At 46.9% G+C, this 23,466-nt stretch overlaps 1 protein-coding gene across 2 annotated transcripts in view; it reads left to right on the forward strand.

Moving 5' to 3' along the window:
* Positions 1 to 23,466, forward strand: part of LOC133082905 (pseudouridine-5'-phosphatase-like) — a 136,135-nt gene that overhangs the window by 17,069 nt on the left and 95,600 nt on the right. For both annotated transcript variants that reach the window (XM_061179579.1, XM_061179578.1), the window contains exon 2: positions 17,843 to 18,061. In XM_061179579.1, coding sequence (XP_061035562.1) covers positions 17,843 to 18,061 — 219 coding nt within the window. The remainder of the gene's footprint in view (positions 1 to 17,842; positions 18,062 to 23,466) is intronic.

Here is a 23,466-nt window from a genome sequence, read left to right on the forward strand (position 1 = left end):
TTATGGCGTAGCTTATCATCTTTCCTGGAGAATTCTCCTTGTGAACTTGAGAAGAATGAATATTTTGTCATGGTTGGGTGGAGTACTGTCATAAGCTCCAGTCAGTTTATGGTATTTACATAGTTAAGTGTTTTAAATCAGGTCTTATATTCCTTGTTAATTTTCAGTCTAATTGTTCTGTCCATTATTAAAAGTGTGGCATCAAAGTCTCCAACTACTGTTGTTGAATCATCCCTTTCTCCCCTCAGTTTTGTCAGTTTTTGTTTTATGTGTTTGGGGCTTTCTTGTTAGGTTCATATATGTTTATAGTTGTTGCATCTTCTTGATGGAATGACCCCTTTATCCTTATAAAATGTTTCTATTAATTTTTTTGTTTGTTTCTAGTAGAAATGTTTGTCTTGAGTCTACTTTGTCTCATGTGGTCAGTCTGGATCTCTTTTGGTTACCATGTGCATTGGGTATCTTTTCCATCCTCCTACTTTCAACCTTTTTGCACCTTTCAATGTAAAGTGTGTCTTGTAGACAGCATACAGTTGGATCATGTGGTGTTTCTTTTTCTAATACATTCTGCCAATCTTTACCTTTTAATTTACTTTTAACCTTTTTCATATAGTGCCATTATTGATAAGAGAGGATTTATGTATGGCATTGCGTTGTTTTCTCTATGTCTTTTTTTTTTTTTTTTTTTTTGGTCAAACACCATCAATCTGTATATATTAGTTGGCATTCTACTGTAAGGAAGACTTTCGTCTGTCCGCATTTATTTTTTTATTGAAGTGTCAATATTAGTTTACTTACAGTATTATGTTTCAGGCGTACAACATCGTGATTTGATAATTTTATAGATTACACTCTGTGTAAAGTTATAAAATATTAGCAATATTCCCTGTGCTGTACTTTACATCCTCATAACTTATTTATTTTATAGCTAGTAGTTGGTACCTCTCAATCCCCTTCACCTATCTTGCCCCTCCCCCACCTCTCTCCGCTGTGGTACTATTAGTTCTCTGTAACTGTGAGTCTGTTTCTGTTTTGTTTTGTTTCAGTTAATTTATTTATTTACATATTTTATTTATTTGGCTGCATTGGGTCTTCGTTGCTGCGAGCCGGGGCTACTCTTTGTTGCGGTGCGCGGGCTTCTCGTTGCAGTGGCTTCTCTTGTTGCGGAGCACGGGCTCTAGGCGTGCGGGCTTCAGTAGTTGTGGCACGCGGGCTCAGTAGTTGTGGCTCGCAGGCTCTAGAGCACAGGCTCAGTAGTTGTGGCGCAGGGGCTTCGTTGCTCCGCGGCATGTGGGATCTTCCTGGACCAGGGCTTGAACCCGTGTCCCCTGTATTGGCAGGTGGATTGTTAACCACTGCGCCACCAGGGAAGTCCCAAGTTTCTGTGTTATATTAGTTTGAAATTTTGCCATTTGCAACAACGTGGATAGACCTAGAGGGTATATCAGAGAAAGAAAAATAATGTAGGTTTTCACTTATATGTGGAATCAAAAAAATAAAACGAACAAATCCATGTCTTTCTCTTTTGTTCTTCTATTCCTCCGTCACTGCCTTCCTTCTTTTATGTTAACCAGGTAGATTTTCTAGTGTACATTTTTAATTCTCTTATCTCATCATTTTTTTTTTTTTTTTTTTTTTTTAGTTATTTTCTTAGTGGTTGCTCTGAGTATTACAGTTAACATCTTACACCCATCTGGTTTGTGTTAATACCAGCTTAATTTAAATAGTATACAAAAACTTTGGTCCTGTGTATCTCCTTTCCCATCCTCCTTTGTGCTGTTATTGCTGTAAAGATTGCATCTTCATACGTTATGTGCCCATCAACAGAGATTTATAATTATTGCTTTATGCAGTTGTCTTTTAAATCAGATAGGAAAAAATGATTCACAAGCAAAAAACACATTTATCTTGTCTTTTATGTCCCCCAAGGGCAGAATCACCCCTGATTGTAGACCATCACTTCAAGGAATTAAAAAAAAAAAAAGGGTTATAGCATCATTATCCTTCATCTCATTTTAAAGTAACTTAGCATAATTTTAGCATAATTTAGTAAGATTGCCAGGGAAATTCTTGAATTGGTCATTGAGAAGTGAATCAAGAAACACTCATTTTTAAGTGTTTCAAAATCTTGCTTGATGATACTTTCCAAAACAAAGAGTAAAAATTTATCATAGTTCTTGGGTTGCATGCCACCTTCAGGTTAGAACTTTTCTTGGTTTGGTAAGTTCTATTCAAATATGGAAAATAACATTGATTGAGAAGGGAAGTAGATACAAAATCATAACCTGACTCTAGTAATAGTTTCACTTTGATCTTAGGAGAAGTCTTTTTGGAGAAAGTCATTGAGCTTTGCCTGTACCCGGATTCACTATTGCAATTTTACGTGGGCTACATAGTAAGGGGGGTTACGTACTCTGAATACGCTGTCTTACATTGTACCTTCTGAATATACTTTAGTGTGTAAGTTGGTGATCAGAATCCAAACCTGAGCCCACCATGCGGGCCCAGTCTTTCCCAGGCATCCCAAGTGTAAGGGAGGCACAGCCCTGGAGCCCTACACCCTCACGCTCAGCCATGCTCAGGCCGGTGTGGCCCTGCACAGAATCTGCAGCAGGATGACGCATGCTGATGGAGCCGTGATTCAGAAACAGGGCCTGATAAATGTGCTGTCCCATGCAGTGCTTGCTGACTCCTTACAGGAAACGGGAAGGCAGTCTTTAGTCAGCCTCTGCACGTTCGGAGATTCTGCTTGGAAACGTCCACGTAGGAAACGTGAGAGAGGAAGGAAGGATACAGGAGAGGAGAGGGAGAGGTCATCACCATCTGTGCCGAGAAAAAACTGATTGGAAAAGCCGTTTCTGCACATGTGGTCACATATATAGCATAGAGTGATTCACTTAGTGTCTATATGGGTTCTTTCCTCTCAGCTTCCTGCGCCAGGGAAGGTAAAAACAGTATCTTGTTTGCTTGTTTTAATTTTTATTGGGGGTATAGTTGATTTACAGTGTTCTTAGTTTCTGCTGTACAGCAAAGTGAATCAGTTATACATACACGTATATCCACCCTTTTTTAGATTCTTCTCCCATATAGGTCATTACAGAGTACTGAGTAGAGTTCCCTGTGCTGTACAGTAGGTCCTTGTTATCTATTTTTTAAGTAGTGTGTATATGTTAATCCCAAGCTCCTAATTTATCTCTCCCCCCCCCCCCCCCCCCCCGCCCCCGCCACCTGGTGACCATAAGTTTGTAAAAACAGTATCTTAATCCCAGTATCTGCAGGATTTAAGACTCACTCTCCTTTGGACAGCTCAGCTGGAAGACTTTGTGGCTCTCCCGAATTTGTGAATCCACACCAGGGCCTCTTTATCCTCCCTGCCATGGCACAGCTGCAGGAGGGGCTCCCGCACCGGGTGGCACATAGAGCGCCGTCAGAGGGAGCAGGCCCATCGTTCTGTCAGCCACGTGGACCTCCCCCAGCCCCAGCTCCAGCCCCTTCCACGTGCCTCCGCCCCACCCCCGGCCACCTCCCTGCGGGGCCTTTCCCTCTGAGGAGCCTCGCTGTCCTGTCCAGGGACCGGGTAGCCATCCCCCTGGGGGGCACGGCCCCTGCTCTACTCTGAAATCGCCCCTTCGAGCCCACTGCCCCATAATTAGAAGCAGCAGAGGGGCGGGGCCTGCAGGCCTGACTCCTGAAACCCCTTGGAGTAAGCTGTGCCGTCCCATGCTGCTGCTTCCCGTGCCCTGCGTCCGGGGACATGAAAGACACGGCATGTCCTCCCGAAGACAAGGCCCAGCCGGCGGTCCCTTCTCCTGTTGCTTGTGCTTCCATCATGGACCGTTCCCCTCTCCCCGGATGTCCTCACATGCACCCTCTGCAGACAGACCCTCCCAGAAAAGCCCTGCCTTACCTGCCCTTCTCCATCTCCCGCGAACATCCTTGACGGAGCACATAACTCCGCTCTGGACAGTTTACATCTGATGGCACCTTTCATCCCCCCCGCACAGCCTTGGGTGACAGGGAAAAACTGAGTTTCCAGTGCGCTTGTCCCTTTGACAAGGGGACACCTTCAGGAAGCAGCAAGGCCAGCACGCGAATCCTGGTTGTCCCCACTCACGGCACCTCCTCCATGGGCAGAGAGCTTCCCGAGGCTTCCAGGGTCCCCAGGACGCTGTGCTTGACAAGACAGCGTCTCACTCTGGGGAGGACACAGTCCCCTCCACTCTGCCATCAGCCCAGCCTCCACTCCTGTAACTGAGGCAAGCTCTCCCTCGCCTCCAGATTCCAGGGCGAATTTTCAGTAGCCTGATGGGGACCCCCACTGTCACGAGCATGAGGGTAGCCCATTTTCCCCTGGTCAAGCGACGGGCACGTGGAACTCACACGCCCACCTCCTGAATTTCCCAGCACAGAAAGACGTGTTGTGTGTGGTGTTCCGACTCAGCCTTGGTCTTCCATTTCTCAAGCGGCTCTACCTTATACGAGTGAAAACATCATCTTCCTTTTTTTTTTTTTTAATTTTTTAATTTTATTTACTTTTTTATACAGTAGCTTCTTACTAGTCGTCAATTTTATATACATCAGTGTATATGTGTCAATCCCAATCGCTCAATTCATCACACCACCATCCCCGCCCCCCCGCAGCTTTCCCCCTTGGTGTCCATACATTTCTTCTCTACATCTGTGTCTCAACTTCTGCCCTGCAAACCGGTTCATCTGTACCATTTTTCTAGGTTCCACATACATGCATTAGTATACAATATTTGTTTTTCTCTTTCTGACTGACTTCACTCTGTATGACAGTCTCTAGATCCATCCACGTCTCAACAGATGACCCAATTTCGTTCCTTTTTATGGCTGAGTAATATTCCATTGTATATATGTACCACATCTTCTTTATCCATTCATCTGTCGATGGGCATTTAGGTTGCTTCCATGACCTGGCTATTGTAAATAGTGCTGCAGTGAACATTGGGGTGCATGTGTCTTTTTGAATTATGGTTTTCTCTGGGTATATGCCCAGTAGTGGGATTGCTGGGTCATATGGTAATGCTATTTTTAGTTTTTTAAGGAACCTCCATACTGTTCTCCATAGTGGCTGTATCAATTTACATTCCCACCAACAGTGCAAGAAGGTTCCCTTTTCTCCACACCCTCTCCAGCATTTGTTGTTTGTAGATTTTCTGATGATGCCCATTCTAACTGGTGTGAGGCGATACCTCATTGTAGTTTTGATTTGCATTTCTCTAATAATTAGTGATGTTGAGCAGCTTTTCATGTGCTTCTTGGCCATCTGTATGTCTTCTTTGGAGAAATGTCTATTTAGGTCTTCTGCCCATTTTTGGATTGGGTTGTTTGTTTCTTTAATATCGAGCTGCATGAGCTGTTTATATATTTTGGATATTAATCCTTTGTCCGTTGATTCGTTTGCAAATATTTTCTCCCATTCTGAGGGTTGTTTTTTCGTCTTGTTTATGGTTTCCTTTGCTGTGCAAAAGCTTTTAAGTTTCATTAGGTCCCATTTGTTTATTTTTGTTTTTATTTCCATTACTCCAGGAGGTGGATCAAAAAAGATCTTGCTGTGATTTATGTCAAAGAGTGTTCTTCCTGTGTTTTCCTCTAAGAGTTTTATAGCGTCCAGTCTTACATTTAGGTCTCTAATCCATTTTGAGTTTATTTTTGTGTACGGTGTTAGGGAGTGTTCTAATTTCATTCTTTTACATGTAGCTGTCCAGTTTCCCAGCACCACTTACTGAAGAGACTGTCTTTTCTCCATTGTATATCCTTGCCTCCTTTGTCATAGATTAGTTGACCATAGGTGTGTGGGTTTACCTCTGGGCTTTCTATCTTGTTCCATTGATATATGTTTCTGTTTTTGTGCCAGTACCATATTGTCTTGATTACTGTAGCTTTGTAGTATAGTCTGAAGTCAGGGAGTCTTGATTCCTCCAGCTCCGTTTTTTTCCCTCAAGACTGCTTTGGCTATTCGGGGTCTTTTGTGTCTCCATACAAATTTTAAGATTTTTTGTTCTAGTTCCGTAAAAAATGCTATTGGTAATTTGATAGGGATTGCATTGAATCTGTAGATTGCTTTGGGTAGTATAGTCATTTTCACAATATTCTTCCAATCCAAGAACATGGTATATCTCTCCATCTGTTGGTATCGTCTTTAATTTCTTTCATCAGTGTCTTACAGTTTTCTGCATATAGGTCTTTTGTCTCCCTAGGTAGGTTTATTCCTAGGTATTTTATTCTTTTTGTTGCAGTGGTAAATGGGAGTGTTTCCTTAATTTCTTTTTCAGATTTTTCATCATTAGTGTATAGGAACAGCATCTTCCTTTTGCTTCTTCAGTTACAGATGCCGTTCGATTTTGCTAGACGCTGTTGCCTGTGTTTACTCTACCAGGTGGAAGAGCCCAGGGTTGCCCTCGTAGAAAATTTTGGTGTAAGGTGAGAGGTTCTCTGTAGGAAAGGAACAGGCTGGTGTCCTGAGCCACAGGTCCCTGTAGGAATCAGTGACCTCGTGGAACCCTCTGTGCCCATGTTTGGTCGATTCTGCTCCAAGTCTTAAGAGAAACCTTGGAGAGATCTTACCTTTGACAAGCCCTCAGCTGACAGGTTGCTCAGGGCAGGACTGGTAACCATTTCATTGAATCCCCTCAGCTGAATAAGGTGTCTTCATGGTCAGCCAGTGCCCCACAGAAGTGGTGCTGCCATAAGCTTCTAGATTCGTCTTTTGCAACAGGAAGGCGTGAAACAGGGACACATCCAAAACCCGGAGCTTAGGTTTGCAAAGTGAGGGTGTAGGGTTATGGGGATGAAAATTTCCAAGCCAGGTGTTGGCAGACACGAGCTCCTCCTAGGAGACATGGGTTTGCATAGCGACTGAGAGCATGAGTCAGCACATCCGAAGAGGGTAGGCTGACTCCTTCTCTACCTCCGGTTTGGTCCTGGACCATGTACCCCAAGCATCAGTCTGCCCAAAAAATTGGGGATGGCGTAATCCTGTACATATCAGGAGGGTTGTCATGGATCTCAGTGGCACACAGATCCCATGGGCGGTGCCCAGTGATTGATTGTTGGCTATTACTAATGACTTTAGCAGCCGTAGTGATGATAGGAGACACTGTATGTCATCTGATTGCCAGGAATGCTAACGAAACTTCGGTCCCGTGCTTCTCTCCCTCGAGCAGGCATCAGGCTGTTGTGGAGAGCTTGTGCAAACACACATTGCTGGCGCCCCAGGCTCTGTGGTTCAGTGGGTCTGGAGCAGGTCCAAGAATGCATTTCCCACCAGCTCCCAGGTGAGGCCCCTGCCGCTGGTCGGGGTCCCACACCTGGCAGAACCGCGGCTGAAGTCAGAGTGCCTTGCATCCGTGAGCTGTAGGAGTGTGTGCGAGGCAAGTTAAAGTTCGGAGCTCCTGAGATTTTCATACCCAGGCCTTGGTTTCAGCCCTGGATGGGCCATAGGTGAGCTCGCTGACCTGGAAGAAGTCATGGAAACTCAGTATGCCTTGTTTAAAAGCTTAAAAATAGAAGTTAAAAAAAAAAGTTTAAAAAGAATCTCTTATTTTTAAGCTGTCCTGATAGCATTTCTGTACCAGTAACATACTGTTAAATATCACAAAATAATTGGTAGACTGTAAAGTGACTCCCATGGATGAGTTTGGGAGATTTTTAACTTGAAAAGCCCTTAATTATCACTACCAAATTCTACACTTATTTCCCTGAACTTCTCTCCATTTTAGAAGGTATGTCTCCCTAATCTTGCAGTTTGTCAGAGCTCAGTAAACGTCCTCTCTGCTTCTTGCCCTCCTGCCTCCGACTTTGCCCGCCCTGCTCTTCTGTTTCTTGAGGCCCGTTCTGTATCCCCACCACTGCCTCTGGCTCCAGGGCCGGCCGTTGCCAATGCCTCGCCTTTCCCGTCACTTTCAGTGTATCTGAGGGCGGGAGGAAGAGCAGGGCCACAGGGTAGGTGATAGAAAAGCAGAAGACAGTGAACAAGGGAAAGCCTAGATGCAGGGGATAAATCACTAGTTTCGGTGGTGGAATGGAAAAAAAAAACAATTTTGGAGAACGAAGGGTCGCTGGCCCTTTTTGTCACCTCGCCGCAGTCTAAGTAAAATACTGCAGAGAAGCTTGAGTTGTTGCTCTTTACCGTCTTTGTCTATGTTGTGCCCTTGCCTAAATACAGACAAGAACAAAAAGCGAGGAGAGGAATTGTCTTTCCTGTGTTTTCCACGTGAAGTGCTTCAGTGTGATTATGGGGGTGGGTAGGTGGAAGGCCGTTTGTCCGCACCCCTTGGCTAACTGGGGCCACCCGGAGTTGGCCTGGCAGGTGTGCAGGGGCATCTGGGGTTTGCCTGGAAGACTCATCACTGTTCGCACTTGGCGTCCGGGGCGCTGGAACTGGTAGCTACTGCAGAGATCACGTCTTTCTTGACTGCTCGTCGCGTGGGGCAGTGCCCAGCTGTCCTGCTCCAGTCCTTCCGTGTGCGAGGGAGTCCTGCCATCACTCTGCCTCAGTCTGCTCCAGCTGCCCTAACAGCAGTACACAGGCTGGGTGGCTCACACAGCACACGTGTTTTTCTCACGGTTCTGGAGCCAGGGAAGTCCAAGACCAAGGTCAGGTGGATTCGGTGTCTGCGGAGAGTCCGATCTCTGTTCACAGTAACTTCTGTGTCCTCACGTAACGGAAGGGGTTGGGGGGCTCTCTCTGTGGGTCTCTTTTAGGAGGGTCCTAATCCGATTCAGGAGGGCTCCTCCCTCATGACCTCACCACCTCCCAAAGGCCCCACCTCCTAGCAGCGTCCATCACATGGGGAATTAGCATTTAACATAGGAATTCAGGGGACACGCACACTGTGTCTACAGCAGCTACCTCCCTTGCCTGTCGGTGCCCCTCGGCAGGGAGCATGATGAGCCTCTCGTCGGCCCTCTTAGGATGGTCTTCCCAGCCTGCATCCCTTGGGTAGAGTCAGCCCCTAACCTCTGACTGTGGTGTCTGACCTTTTCATTTACTTCAGTAGTAAGGACTGAGGTAGGAGTCTTTCCAGTTTTATTTTTAAGAGGCCATTGTTCGCATCCATCAAGATTGTGTCTCCTCAGGGAAAGCTCATTTTATACCTTAAATTCTGAGAAAGTCTTTGTCTCTTCCTAGGCCAAAGGTAGGGGACCACGCTGCTAAGTCTCCTGTCCTTGGGCACAAACGTCACGGTTTCTAAAAGACAGCCTTCCTTTTGGTTGACTGAGAACCATCTCACGCACCCTGTCCTTTGTCCCCCACGTCCTCATACTGATAGGCTGACCCCAGGAGTGTCTCTGTGTTCAAGAACAGTCCGGCCGCCTGGAATTCCAGATACGTCTTCATTTTCTTGCGCTGCAAACACTGGTTCTCCTTGTTCTGAGCAGACCTTGAGAAGTCTAGTCAGGACACTTTGATCACGTTGGACTTCAGGGGTAGTTTGCTCTGCACAGAGGGATCAGGTTTAGCATGTAATTCCCGTGATACCGGGTCCACATGCAAGGTAAGGAATGTAAGGACACACCTCCCACGAGTGTCTTTGTGGCCCTCCGCGATCCCTCTCTGTCCATGCCCCTGCCACGGTAACTGTCAGTCTCCTTCTGAAACTACAGATGAGTTTGCACTTCCTGGAATTTTATATGGAGTCATACAGAATGTACTCCTTTTTTTATCTGGCTTCTTGCATTGAGCATAATGTTTTTGAACTCATTCATGGGATTGCATGTTATTTTTTTTTCCTTTTTATTGCTAGTGGTTGTATGATAGTTGTATACTTCTTAAGAAACTGCCAGACTGTTTTCCAAAGTGGTTTTTATGTTGGGCTGTGTATTACTTTTATTGCTGCTGTAAAAAATTATCACAAACCCTGTGGCTTAAAACAACACAAAGTGATGTATCTTTTAGTTCTGGAGGCCAGAAATCCACAAGCAGTCTTGGCCCGGGGGAGAATCTAGGTGTTGACAGGGCTGCATTCCTTCTGGGCTAAAATCTAGGTGTTGACAGGGCTGCATTCCTTCTGGAGGCTCTAGAGGAGAGTTTTCTTGTCTTTCCGGCTTCTAGAGGTCACCCACCTTTCCTCATCTTGTGACCCTGCGTTGCCTGACCTCTGCTTCTGTCCTCACATCTCCTCTGACTCTGACCCTCCTGCCTGCCTCTCAGAAGGATCCTTGTGATCCTGGAGAATCATCTCGCCACCTCAGGACTCTTACTTAATCACACCTGCAAGGTCCATTTTGCCATGAAACCTATTCAGAGGTTCTGGAGATTAGGGCACGCGCATCTTTGCGGGGCTGTTATTCTTTCTACTGCAGGTTGTTTGTGTCACCACTGAGTTGTAAAGTGCGGTTCCTTATAGATTCTGCATATAAGTCGTGTCTGTGTGTGTGTATTTTCTCTCACTTTGTGGCCTGCCTTTTCTTCCTGGGGTCCTTTAATTTTGATGAAAGCGCCTTTATCCATGTGTTCTTCTAGGGTTCTTACTGTGTGTTCTGTGTATGAAACCTTCGTAGAACCCACGGTTCCAAAGATGGTCTCCTGTATTTTCTTCCAGAAGTTTTATAGCTTTGGCTTTTCATTTAGGTTTATGAGTCTAAGAGTCAGTGTTCATTTTTTTTCCTCCAGTACAGATATATTTCCATAGAGATACATACGATCCAGCAACATTTTTTGAACTGGTTCATTTTTTAAATGATTTTCTTAAACTTTATTATGGATTACCAGAAAAAAAAAAATTCTTGACTAATACCCAATACCTATTAAAGGGAATAATTGACAATGCCAGTGAATCATGCTGAATGCTAATCAAGATTTTTACTTTACAAGTGATCAGTCAGTTAAATTATTATTACCGATCTTCATTTTAAGGAGTTGAGTTTATTATTACTTCTTTACAGTTGAAAACTTCTAGCCGCAGGAAACAGTACATCAAACCCTTAAATACTTTCCTCTAAGCCTGCTAGAGCAAGCAAGCTGCTAATTTGAAGCACATATTACTGGGACTCGTAATTTCATGCTTGTTAATTACTCATTTCAGTCTTTTACATCCGTAAACACGAGGATGTGTTCCCTGTTACATGCAAGCTCATTTGTAAAGGTTAAACCGCACAGACTAGGCAAGTCTCTCCCGTGTGTATAAACAACACGCAGTGTTGGTGGCCCCTGGAGAGAGCACCCGAGTGCCCTCAGCGTGTGGAGACTTGCAGTGTTTGCTGGAGACGGCATCTGTGTTCTCCTCGTCTTGTTTTCTTTCTCCTCCCCAGAATGCCAGGCCTCTGCGTTCGGCGTCTAACGTAGCCTCTGCCTGGCGTCCCTTTTCAGGTCTGAGAGGATGTTCCTGGACTTCCAGGTCCTTGCGGTTAGCAGAGGGCCACATGTCAGTAGGTCTGAGCTGGGAAAAATACCCTGATTTACATACTGCCTTTTCTCTATCACTCTTTCTGCAAAGCTTCCCTTTACCTTTGCAGGTATTTGACTGTTCCTTTTTTTTTTTTTTTTTTTCCCCAAACAAACTTTGATAAGCTTTTCAGTCCCAATCACTGAGTTGTGTATTTAACTTGGCAAGGATGTTTCTGTCTCACTTAACCACGTTTTTTCAGTGCCTCTCACAGAGAATGTGCCCAGTGCACCTACCTATGTGAAGAGGAATGCTTCACCCAGGGGAGAGGTGAACGGAGCTAGGTAGGGAGTGGGGTCCTACCTCCGGCTGGGAACGTGCTGAGGGTGGGTTTGTGGAGGGTCAGGTGGCCAGGAGGAGACATAGGGCCATCCATGCAGGGCCTGTGGGTCCAGCGTGTGGCCCAGGGTCTTTGACCGGCTCAGTGCCTGTCTCCTTTAATGGGACTGGAATGTCTGGGGCATCCCGCACAGTCTCCACAGCTGCTCTGCTCACCCGGTGGCTTTCCACAGTGGTGTCCTGTCCTGGAGACAGAGCCGTCTGCCCCCTGCAGGTGGGACCCTTGTCCTTCTCCGGCCGGCGCAGCCTGCCGGGTGGCTGTCTCGACTCGGAGGACAGTGGCCTCTGGACCTTGGACTCCAAGAGTGAGAAAGCAAGCAACTGGCAGACGCCTTACGCTCGAGAGACGGGACGTGCCAGCGGTGCACCGACCCACAGCCTCCCGAGCGTCCGACCCAGCGTCTGGACCACAGACCCTGCAGCGATCAGTGCTCCGCGCCTGCAGCTTCCCACGCGGGACGGGCCAGGGAAAGCCAGACAGATACGCCCCCAAACCAGCCATGCGCGTGGCCCGCTTATGGTAGCCACCTCCTGGGCCCCCGCCCTGCAGCCTCCAGCCAGGCGGTCCCTGCAGCCGGTGCCGTTCCCGGGGGGGGCTGTCCACTCCCCTGCCGGCCTTTCTGCCCCTGCTCAGCCAAGCGCTGGCCGAGTCTTCCCGCAGAGAGCTAGGCGTAGGCGCCTCCGCTTGCGCTCACCACCGGCGGGTCCTCCTTGGCTCCCGGAAGGGCCTTTTGTCCTGTAGGGCCTCCTGCCTCAGGCTGTGCCCCTGCCAGCCCCTCTCAGAACCTGGTACGTCCACACCTTCTTCTGCCTTCCTCCAGATCCACCAGTGCCCTTCCGCCGCACCTGGGGTGGCCGGCGCCTTTAGCAGGTACCTTCTTCCGCTTTGGCCTTGCTCGTCACAGCGGCCGGTCAGGCTGGTGGTCGCCCTGGCCGGCTGACCCGGCAGGGGTACGGCAGAGGCAACTCGGAGCCAAACGTGGCGCCGATGGAGGCTCTGGGCTTCGCGCCGTGTGCCGGGAGCATGGAGAACAGCAGCTGACAGCTGTTGCACAAACACTTTTCGCCATGAGGGTGCTAGAAATTATTAAGCAAGCTGGGCCGCCCTAAGAAGTCAAGAAAAGCCCTGGGCAGCCCCTGACAGCAGAGCCCGCTGGGTCGGATGGCTCATCTCCTGTCTTCCTGAGAAGCGCCAGCCGCGTCTGCAGGCTCTCGTCATCTAGAGCTTAGGCTGTGGGATGGCTGTGCCGCTTGACCTAAGGGTCCATTTTTGGGAACGGACGCTTATTTTCCAGTGAGGTCCTTCATCACTGGAGGAAATCAAGGATCCCCTGCTAGAAAGCGCAGAGAGCAAATGTGTCGGTCTCAGTAGCCGTTCTCAAACCGAGGCCCCCGGCAACAGCTGTTGCTTCCTGTTCTGTGGTCCCAGGGCTAGAAATCCTCCTCCTTCTCGATTTCCACTTGGGAGAGAGATGAACCAGTTCACTAATCCTTTCAGTATAGTATGTTCCATCAAGTTGTCTGTAGTTTATTCCAAGATACATGTTGCTTCAAAAGAAAAAAAATAAGTTTAAGTATGCATGGGATGCAATACAGAGGAAAGTGTAAATAGATTCTTTTTTCTTTAATTTCTGCTAATAGATCTATGCGTGTAGTCGTTAAAATCAAGCTTTCCTTGGTTAAACTTGATCTGTTTTTAAAATCGCTGACTGCAGAGCACAGGGCTTTGATAAAAACAGGTCAGGTCAGTGGTTCTCCCCCGTGTTTAGCACGCACACCCTAGTATCCTGCTGGTGGTGGGGGGGAGGTTGATGAAACACAGCGCTGGGCCTCACCCAGTTTCTACTCAGTAGATCTGGGGTGAGGCCCAAGTATTTGCATTCCTGATGCTCCTGGTCCAGGGACCACACTTTGAGAACCAGTGGGTTAGGGAAACCAGTGGTAGGTGAACAAAATAAGTGAATTTTTTTCAAGGAGTGTATTCAGTGATTGATTACCTACTATATACTACCACGGTGGCTTAGAAAAATGGCACCACCACTTTGATCAAAATGTACCGTGTGCCGCGTTTTTATCGTTAAAGCCGTTTCACATGTAAACTACGTAGCTTTCACCACATGGAAGAAGACTGCTCCATTTTTGGGTGAGAGGAAGCGTGGAGCCGGCTACATCAGTCTGCTTCCTCTTCTACAACTTCCTGTTTGCCAGACTGTGACAATTTGATTTTAGCCCAAGATGGGCCCTTCCGCCTTTCCACGTGGAAAGGTATGTTGTATCGTTAAGGAACTGACTATCTGTAGCACAAAACAGTGTCTTTAGGTCACCTTCCCCCTCCTTTTTTTTTTAGTAACTGGAAATAATCAAAGTAAGACTGTTCTCAAGATATATTAAGTTCTGAGAAGCATTATCTCGCTTTGTTCAAGGTGTACAGGATATGGAAGGTATAAGTTGACCGGAGGGCGGTGATCAATGTGGGTCCACAGTCCGTTTCCAAAACCGGAGGAGCCAGTTGTATTTCGATTTTTAAATTATTATTTTAAAGAGGAATGCATTGATTCCGTGATATGTACGCTCTGGGTGGGGGGGGGGGTGCGGCGGTGGCCTGGGGCAGCGTCTGTAATCCAAAGCTCGTTGGTGTTTGTACAGGGAAGCGCGAGAAGGTTCACGCTAAGTGTCCCAAATAGTAAACATTAAAACTGACTCTGTTTTTGCTGCTAAATGAGAACTTTTCCGTTTCCGGAAGTTTATGGATTATGGGGCTGGGGACGCGGCGTCAGTGTGCCTGTCCGAGGCCGGGTGGTCAGTTAACAAGTATTTGTGAAGCTAGGGAACGTGTAACACTGTGGGAAGGAATCCCAGATGGTTACCACTTCCTTTTAAAGTAAAGCACCCGGAACGAGGCCCTGTGACTTGTCAGATGCAGCAGCCCTTGCCGTTTTGGGAGCTGTGGTGTGCAGGCAGGGAAAGCAGAGCTCGTCCGTCGTCTCCGCTGAGCTCACAGATGCTCCCTGACCGCCTTCCGCGGAGCCACTGCAGGGCACGTGCGCCCCAGACGGCCCTGGAGGCGGGGAGGCCGGGCCGGGCGCCGTGCTCACGGCTGCGCGCCGGTTACCCGCTCAGCTGACGCAGGCGCCTAGCAGGTGTGTGCCCGTGGAAGACGCCCCAGGGTGCAGACGGGTAAGCTGAGGCCCAGTGGGGCGCCGAGCACGTGTCCTCAGTTCCCAGCGGCTGGCCAGCTGCGGGGCAGCGCCTCCAAGCCAGGCCAGCCGGGCTTCCGAGCGCGGGGCCGGGTCCCAGCCCAGAGTCCTCCCGCACGCCCGGGCCTGCGGGCGGCCGCTGCTCCCCACGGTGCCCCCCGGCAGAAACCGCAGGTCGCCGAGGCGAAGCACCTCCTCCTGGGACGTCCAGCCAGAACGCGGCCAGGCTGGGCATTCGCTGCTCCTCTCGGATCAGGACGCCCTTGCTTTGTGTCGGTGTGGTTCGGAAACGGAGGTGGGGTGGGCAGAGAAACCAAGCCAGCTCCTACCTTACATGCGTCTTACTCTCGGGTTGATTGAGGGGTTTTGCTATTAAATAATGCAGATCATGCCTTTAGAACTGGATTAGGTGCAGCTTCGTGCAAGAGAGAAGCGGGGAAATACGCTCACCCCTTCCGTCTTCGTAAGCTGAAACACAAACGGATACCGTCCTCGGAGCCTGGGACGGACTCAGCCAGCCCTTAAATAGGTTCTCGATGATAAAAGCTGTTACTAAGCATAGTACAACGACAGAAGCTCAGCCTCACACGAAACAGAGAGGCCTTCCAGGTGTGGTGATGCCTTTTATAGTAACAGTTCAGTGACCCTAAACGTCAGTGCCTTATGTTTTCCCACCTGGGGACCCAGCCCGCAGCTCGGATGGAAGTACCAGCCTCTGGGCTGAGTCTGTCCGCTCACCCCCACCCCCGCCATCCGATGCCCTCGTGTCACTGCCTGCCTAGTCCCTTCATCTGCAGCTGCTGGGACTGCTGCCTGGGTCCTGTCCCCCCCGCCACCCAGGGCTGAGGTTCTCGTGTACCTGCAGTATTTTCTAACACACCTGAGGAAGGGAGCAGCTTGTGTGCGCGTAGCCTGTGGAAAACCACGTGAGTTTCCTGTGAAAAATAACCCAGAAGCACGGCGCAGAGCACAGCTACTTTATGCGGCTCCATTTTAGTGTAGCTTCTGGAGAACCTCTTCCTTTCAAAACGCTGTCCCTTTCATTGATCGTACGCTGTTGTCAGCTGGCGTACTCATTGCCGGGTCTGAGGAGTTCGGCGATGCATTCAGATCCTCGCTTATTCCACCGAGGGTTTGGGGTGATTTTATCTAAATTGTGAAGAAAAGTGGCTGTCGGCACAGTCTCCTACAGATTTATAATCCCACCGTTCTGTGCTTTTTAAATTGAAAGCTTCAGCTTTAAATAAACACTGCTTGAAGCATTTTTAAAGAATACAGGTGTTTTCTGTCTTCAGAATTAGTCTTTTTTCATGCTCCTTTCTCCTTCCCCGTCCACTTGCTTCAGCACGAGTCCCTCATGTTAACTCCCCACCCGGCCACTGCTGCTTTTCCTGGCGCTCCCTAGCCTTCGCAGACCCATCAGTGGTTTCTCACTCGCTTGGTGCCGACGATGTCTTTTTGTCAGTCTTTCTCAGCCGCTAGAAGAAAAGTGCTCACGTGTAGAAAGTAAACTGTACAGCCTCCCTGCCAGTCCATCCATCTCCCCACCCCGAGAGCCCTCCCTCTGTGTCCCCTCACAGGCGAGAAGGATGTAAAAGAGCATGTGTTACAGACAGCCCTCGTCGTCGTCCAGCAGAGGGGTGGACCAGCCGTTCCCCTCTTTGCTGGGACTTCTTTAGGGAGATTAAGTGCAGCGTGGGTTCTAGAAAAACTAGAACCACTCAGGTTATTATGCAAACACTGGCTGCTTCTACCAAGGAGCCCAGGAAGACTTTTCTTCAAGCCCCACCTTCTTTTGTACCAAAAAAAGAAAAGGAAACAAAAGCCGGAATTTATTACCCAGCCCAGGGGTCATGCCCAAGCACAGTCTGGCGAGTACGTCTGAGGGTGGAAATCTGAGATGTGCTTGTTGTGTGTCTTATTCCGTCCCCCCAGAATCCAGCCCGTGGTAGAACAGCGAGGACCCAAAGAGTTAAAGCGCTGAAGATGAATTCTGCGTACTTGATACGCAGCTGTAGATGATTTCGCCTTGAAAAGCGGAGGAGAAACAAAAGCTCTTTCTGTTGCTGGTCATCGTCAAGGCTGAAGCATGCCACCGTGGGGCTGAGGGTCCAGGGCCTGTCCGGGGAAGCAGCCTACAGGGAGGCCCTAGCAGGACACATTTAGCCGGTGGGGAGGGGAAGGGCAGGTCAGCCACGGGGTGGGTGGGTGGCGGCCTCCTGGGACTGATTCCTTCACCACAGAGCGTCGGCATCCAGGTACGTTGCAGGAAACGCCGCCGCTGTTGCAGGAAGGCTTGGTGTGGGAAGCCCACCCACCCCCCCCTGCGCCTGATGACACAAGTGCCGTGAGGGAGGTGGTCACGTGAGAGGAAACGAGAAGCACAGGAGTTGTGTTTTCCTACCCAGAGCCGCGCACGAGTGTCTGTCCTCGCGTAGGCGCCTCACCGCTGCGCCTGCGGCCAGGCGCTCCTGCCGGCTGGGAGTGGTTCCTTGGGGCACTGAACGCGTCCCTAACAACAGAGGGCTCGCACACAGACCCTTGCGTGCTGCCGTCACGGTGCACGCTTGGGAGGACCAGCTCAGGGCGTCAAGCGCGTGCTCAGGCCCAGATGCGTACGTGCGCGTAGACAAGGCAGTTTCACCGTAGTAGAGACTTCCTTTCTGGGCCAGCCTGTAACGTTCCCGAGCAGCAGAGAGCAGGCCGCCCAGGGCATCGTCTGGTCCCCATGGCCTGAGAACGTCTCCCCCACGTCCATAGGTCTCCCCGAGAGAGCTTTCCGCCCTGAACTTGACCTGCACTGTAAACACACGTGCTTTTCTGGTGTAGACTTGGCATTACCACCTCGCCCACCCTAAAAGCCTCTGTGTCTTCATCTCCCTGTGTCTGCAGATACTGAACGGCTGTATTCAGTGGTGTTTGAGGCAGTCTGCGGTCGCTATGGGAAGAAATACACCTGGGATGTGAAGTCCCTCGTTATGGGCAAGACGGCGTTGGAGGCGGCCCAGATCATCATAGACACCCTGCAGCTCCCGACGTCCAGGGAGGAGCTGGTGGAAGCCAGCCAGGCGAAGCTGAAGGAGGTGTTCCCCAGCGCCGCGCTCATGCCAGGTGCCGCCCTCTGCCATCCTCGCCATCGTGTCTCTCGCCTTAGTAGTGACTCTCACAGACTCAGGCGGGGCACGCTAGGGTTGTCCTTTGGTCTTGATAACTTCTCAGAAAATTCTCTTCCTTGTGAGGCTCAGAGGGACTCGAGAGAGAGTTTGGTGGATGCTGTCGTATGCTGCGATTCAATCTTGTCTTTTTAGAGGCTTCTTGAAAGAATATACATTCCTTTCACTGACTCCTGAGGTCCAAAGGCATTTGCATTTTGTTCGCATCAGTATTATGTAAAGATTACATTCCTGACAGAATTGCCTCAAAGTTTAAACTAGGTGGCTTTTTCTTTTCATAATCAGATGACACGACTAAGGTTTCAGCAGCTATGCAAACTTTAACATGTTGATGATAAGCAAGCACCTAAATCTCCCCAAAGAAGTTTAATTTTTTTTTTTTTAAAGTTAAAGGCATAATTCTGTTCTGACATGTCTGTTTGTATGGCCTTTATCGCTCTCTTTACTTGTTTTCCTTTGAAAGGGAAGATGATTTTTCTCCCTTGGGGCATGTTAACTGAAGATTGATCACAACGGAATTGCCTTCTGGTTCTTACTACAAGTGAGAAGGTCAAGAATGTTCTAGATTACAGGGACAAAAAATGCTTTAAAATGAAGTATTATTTTAAGATTCTTCTAGGAGAAAAGGTGAATACTCAGTCTTTAGAATTCCTGGTGCTAAGGGAGAAAAAGTTTACAGTTACTGCAGTAATTTTGGATTCAAAATTGTATTCATATGAGTCATCATCATTTTTGAAACATGTGTTGTTATCTATATTTGTACACATATCCAGAGGGGCAGATTGAGTATTCCCTGGAACTAGAGAATTTTCTGTCAAAGGGCCCTGCTAATACCGCTGCCTGTGTCACACAGAAACCATGTGGACTGTTCTTGGATTACACACACACACACCCCTCACGCACGGGTACAAGCACCGCGATTCACACTCCCTTCATCAGCTGCCTCTGGGCTGTTTGCACACCCAGGAATCCTGACAAACTTTAGTGATGGGAACGCATCCATATGTCACAAGAAACAGCTTAAAATTTACCATCTTATCCATGTTTAAGTGTACAGTTCGGTAGTGTTAAGAATGTTGAAGTTGTTTTGTAAACATCACCACTCCATCTCTCAAACTTTTTATATTGCAAAGCTGAAACTCTGTCCCCGTTAAACCCTAACTCCCATTCCTCCCCCTCTCCAGCCCCTGGCGCCCACCCTTCTTCTTTCTATCTCTGTGAATTTGAACTGTTCTAGGCGCCTCATACAGTATTTGTCCTTTTGTGACTAGCTTTTTAAATTTAGCATAATGTCCTCAAGGTTCATCCATGTTGTAGCATGTGATTTTCTCTCTTTGAAGACTGAATCGTATTCCACTGTACGGACCACATTTTGTTTATCTCTTCATCTGTCTATAGATAACTGGGTTGCTTCCACCTCTTGGCTGTTGTGAAAACCACTGCTGTGAGCATGTATAAACAAATAGCTCTTCAAGACCTTGCTTTCATTTCTTTTGGGTATGGTCCCAGAAGTGCGATTATTGGATTATAAGGTAATTCTGTTTTTAGTCTTTTGAGGCTCCACCATAACTGTCTTCTATACTGGCTGTACCATTTTATTCTTCCTCCAACGGCCCACAAGGGTTCCAGTTTCTCCACATTTTCACCAACACTTGTCATTTTTTGTCTTTTTGATAGTAGCTCTCCTAATGTGTGTGAAGTGATAATCTCTTGGTTTTGCCTTTCTTTAATGATTAATGACGTGGTGCATTGTTCCATATGTTGTTAGCCGTTTGTATGTCTTCTTTGGAGAAATGTCTATTCAAGTCCTTTGCCCATTTTTTAATAGGGTTATTTGTTTTTTTCTTGTTGAGTTCTAGGAATTCTTTATAAATTCTGGATATAAACCACTTATCAGATACATGATCTGCAAATATTTTCTCCCATTTCATAGGTTGCCTTTTCACTCTGTTGACTGTGTCCTTTGATACACAGAACTTTTTAAGGTTGATGTACTCCCATTTGGCTGTTTCTGCTCTTGCCTGTGCATTTAGTGTCATATCGAAGATATTAAAAAAATCATGTGTCATAATGCTTTTTCCCTATGTTTTCTTTCAGGAACTTTATAGTTTTAGCTCTTACCTTTAGGTTTTTAACCCATTTTGAGTTCATTTTTGTGTATGGTATAAAGTATGAGTTCAGCTTTGTTCTTTGCACGTGGATATCCACTTTCCCCAACACAAGTTTGTTGAAGAGACTGTCCTTTCCCCATTGAGTGGTCTTGGTAGCCTTGTTGAAGATCATTTGGCCATATGTGTGAGGAGTTTTTTCTGGGCTCTCTATTCTATTCCATTGGTCTATATGTCTGTGTTTATGCTAGCACCACACTGTTGTGATTACTGTACCTTTGTAATGTGTTTTGAAATCAGGTAGTGTGAGATTGTCCAACTTTGTTCTTGTTTTCCAAGATTGTTATGGCACTTCAGGTTCCATTGAGAGTCTATATAAATGTTAGGATGGATTTCTGTATTTCTACAAAAATTGCTGTTGGAGTTTTGATATGGATGGCTCTGAATCTGTAGATCGCTTTGGGAAGTATGGACATTATAACAGTATCAAATCTTCCAGTCCATGAACATGGGATGTCTTTCCATTTATGTGTGTCTTCTTTATTTGTGTCTTATTTATTTGTTTCTTCCAGCAGTGTTTTGTTGTTTCAGTGTACAGGTCTTTCACTTTCTTGGTTAACTTTATTTCTCTTTGATGCTATTGTAACTGGAAGCGTCTAAATTTTCTTTTCACGTTGTTCATTGTTAGTGTATAGAAATGCAACTGATTTTTGCATGTTGATTTTTGTATCCTGCAATGTTGCTGAATTTGTTTATTAGTTCTAACAGTTTTGTGTATGTGTGTGGAATCTTCTACGTATAAGAGCATGTCATGTGCGAACAGATAACTTCAGTTCTTCCTTTCCAACGTGGATGCCTTTTATTTATTTTTCTTGCCTGATTGCTCTGGCTAGGACTTGCAGTGCTGTGTTGAATAAAAGTGACAAGAGAAAGCATGTTTGCATGTTCCTGATCCCAGAGGGAGAGCTTTCAGCCTTTTCACATTGAGTATGATGTTGCTGTGGGCTTTTCATATATGGCCTTTATTATGTTGAGGTAGTTTTCTTTTATTCTTAGTTTAAGTTTATATCATGAAAGGGTGCTGAGTTTTGTCAAATGCTCTTTCTGCATCAGTTGAGATGACCATGTGGTTTTTGTCCTTCATTTTGTTAGTATGGTGTGTCACATTGATTTTTGTATGTTGAACCATCCTTGTGTTCCCCCTTGGTCATCGTCTATAATCCTTTTAATGTGCTCTTTAAATAAGTTCGCTAGTATTTTGCTGAGTATATTTGTATCAGTTTCTTGTAGTTTCTTTGTTTGGCTTTGGTACTAAGGTAATGCTGGCCTCACAGAATGAGTTTGGGAGTATATCGTCTTCTTTAATTGTGGGGAAGAGTTTGAGGAGTACTGGTATTAATTCTTTAAAATTTGGTAGAATTCTCCAGTGAATCCATTTGGTCCTATTTTCTTTGTTGGGGGGTTTCTGATTACTGAATTAATCTCTTTAATAGTTACAGGTTTGAACAGACTTTCTCTTTGTGCTTTGATCTTGATAGGTTGTATGTCTCTAGCAATTTATCTATTTCTTCTAGGTTATCCAATTTGTTTGCATACAATTTTTCATATTATTCTCCTTTAATCCTTTTTATTTTTGTGGCATTGGTTTTTTTTTTTTTTTTTTTTAATTAATTAATTTATTTATTTATTTATTTTTGGCTGTGTTGGGTCTTCGTTTCTGTGCGAGGGCTTTCTCCAGTTGCGGCGAGCGGGGGCCACTCTTCATCGCCGTGCGCGGGCCTCTCACTATCGTGGCCTCTCCCGTTGCGGAGCACAGGCTCCAGACGCGCAGGCTCAGTACTTGTGGCTCACGGGCTTAGTTGCTCCGCGGCATGTGGGATCCTCCCAGACCAGGGCTCGAACCCGTGTCCCCTGCATTGGCAGGCAGACTCTTAACCACTGCGCCACCAGGGAAGCCCTGTGGCATTGGTTTTAATGTCCCATCTTTCATTTCTGATTGTTGTTGAGTCCTTTTTTTTTTTTTTTTTTCTTAGTTAATGCAGCTAAGGATTTGTCTATACAGTTCATATTTGACCTGGAGTCTCTTTCATGGTTTAACATACAAAGCACCTGTGATGTTTTAGGAATGTAAATATCCTTTTTCTTCCTTATCCACCCAAGCCTTTCAAGTGGTTTTCCTTCTAGAATTTTTGTCCTATATTCTAAGATTTACTTGAGATATGTTATACTACAATTCCAAGAAAATATGATGTCTCATCCAGCTAGTCTGGTTGTTTGGCTGGATTGCCAACAAGTCTATATTGTGAAATCTGCTTGGTGATCCAATCATTGTAGTATCCTCGTTTGTCTCTCCCAGTGACTAGGTATGAGTTAAGTAAGGTGCTAATCGTAGGTAGCAACAGAAGAGAACTGAATCCAGACACCTCCACCATAGAAGTGAGGCAGGAACTAGTTCTTCAAAGACAGTTTAGTCCTACAGAACTCACCTGGATGACTCTTCTTTCTGTGCTACTCCTTCACCTCTTCTAGACAAGAGGGGTAGAGGACCTCTTTATTTACTGATTGATCAAGGTTATGAATCTGGCTTTTTAGCCTGAGAATTTTTGTGTATACTTAAACTTTTACAAGCCTCACAGGTGAGAGTAAGGACTTATCAGTGGTTCTAAAGTGTCTTCTTGAAAACATGAGGTCGTTTCCACACACATAACTGGGAGGTGAGCTAAGCATGAGAAGATGACAAGAGTATAAAGAAAAGCCCAAGAACGCACCAGACAGGAGACATGTAAAATCGTGCTGGGATGTTGGGTGAGACCAGGGACCGAGGTCAGAAGGTGCCACTGGACGTTCTGAGTGGGTTAGGATGACAAGCAGTATTTGGTAATTATACGTACCCCAGAAGGGAAGAACAGGAGGAAAACGCAGGACGGACTGTGGAGCCGAAGGAAAGGCTGTGTGGAAACCTAGACCCGGAAGCACATTTCCTTAGAGTTTCTGTTCTATAACATGTTAGTCACAAAAGCAGTAAGGACAGAGATCAAGTTGTCTACCCAAAAAGACGTACTTCGCCCCCTAGTTTCCACCGTTGCTGCATTCCTCGCGTCGCCTCTTTTATCTGAGCCAAACCTGAATTCCACCGGAAAGGTGACCTCCTGGGGAGTCCCGGGTGTGGTGACTATAACTAGAAAAAGTCACCACTGCCCTCTTTCTAGGTCTAGGTTTTCACCTTGTTCACTCA

Source organism: Eubalaena glacialis, chromosome Y, assembly GCF_028564815.1.
Source record: "Eubalaena glacialis isolate mEubGla1 chromosome Y, mEubGla1.1.hap2.+ XY, whole genome shotgun sequence".
Lineage (NCBI taxonomy): Eukaryota > Metazoa > Chordata > Mammalia > Artiodactyla > Balaenidae > Eubalaena > Eubalaena glacialis.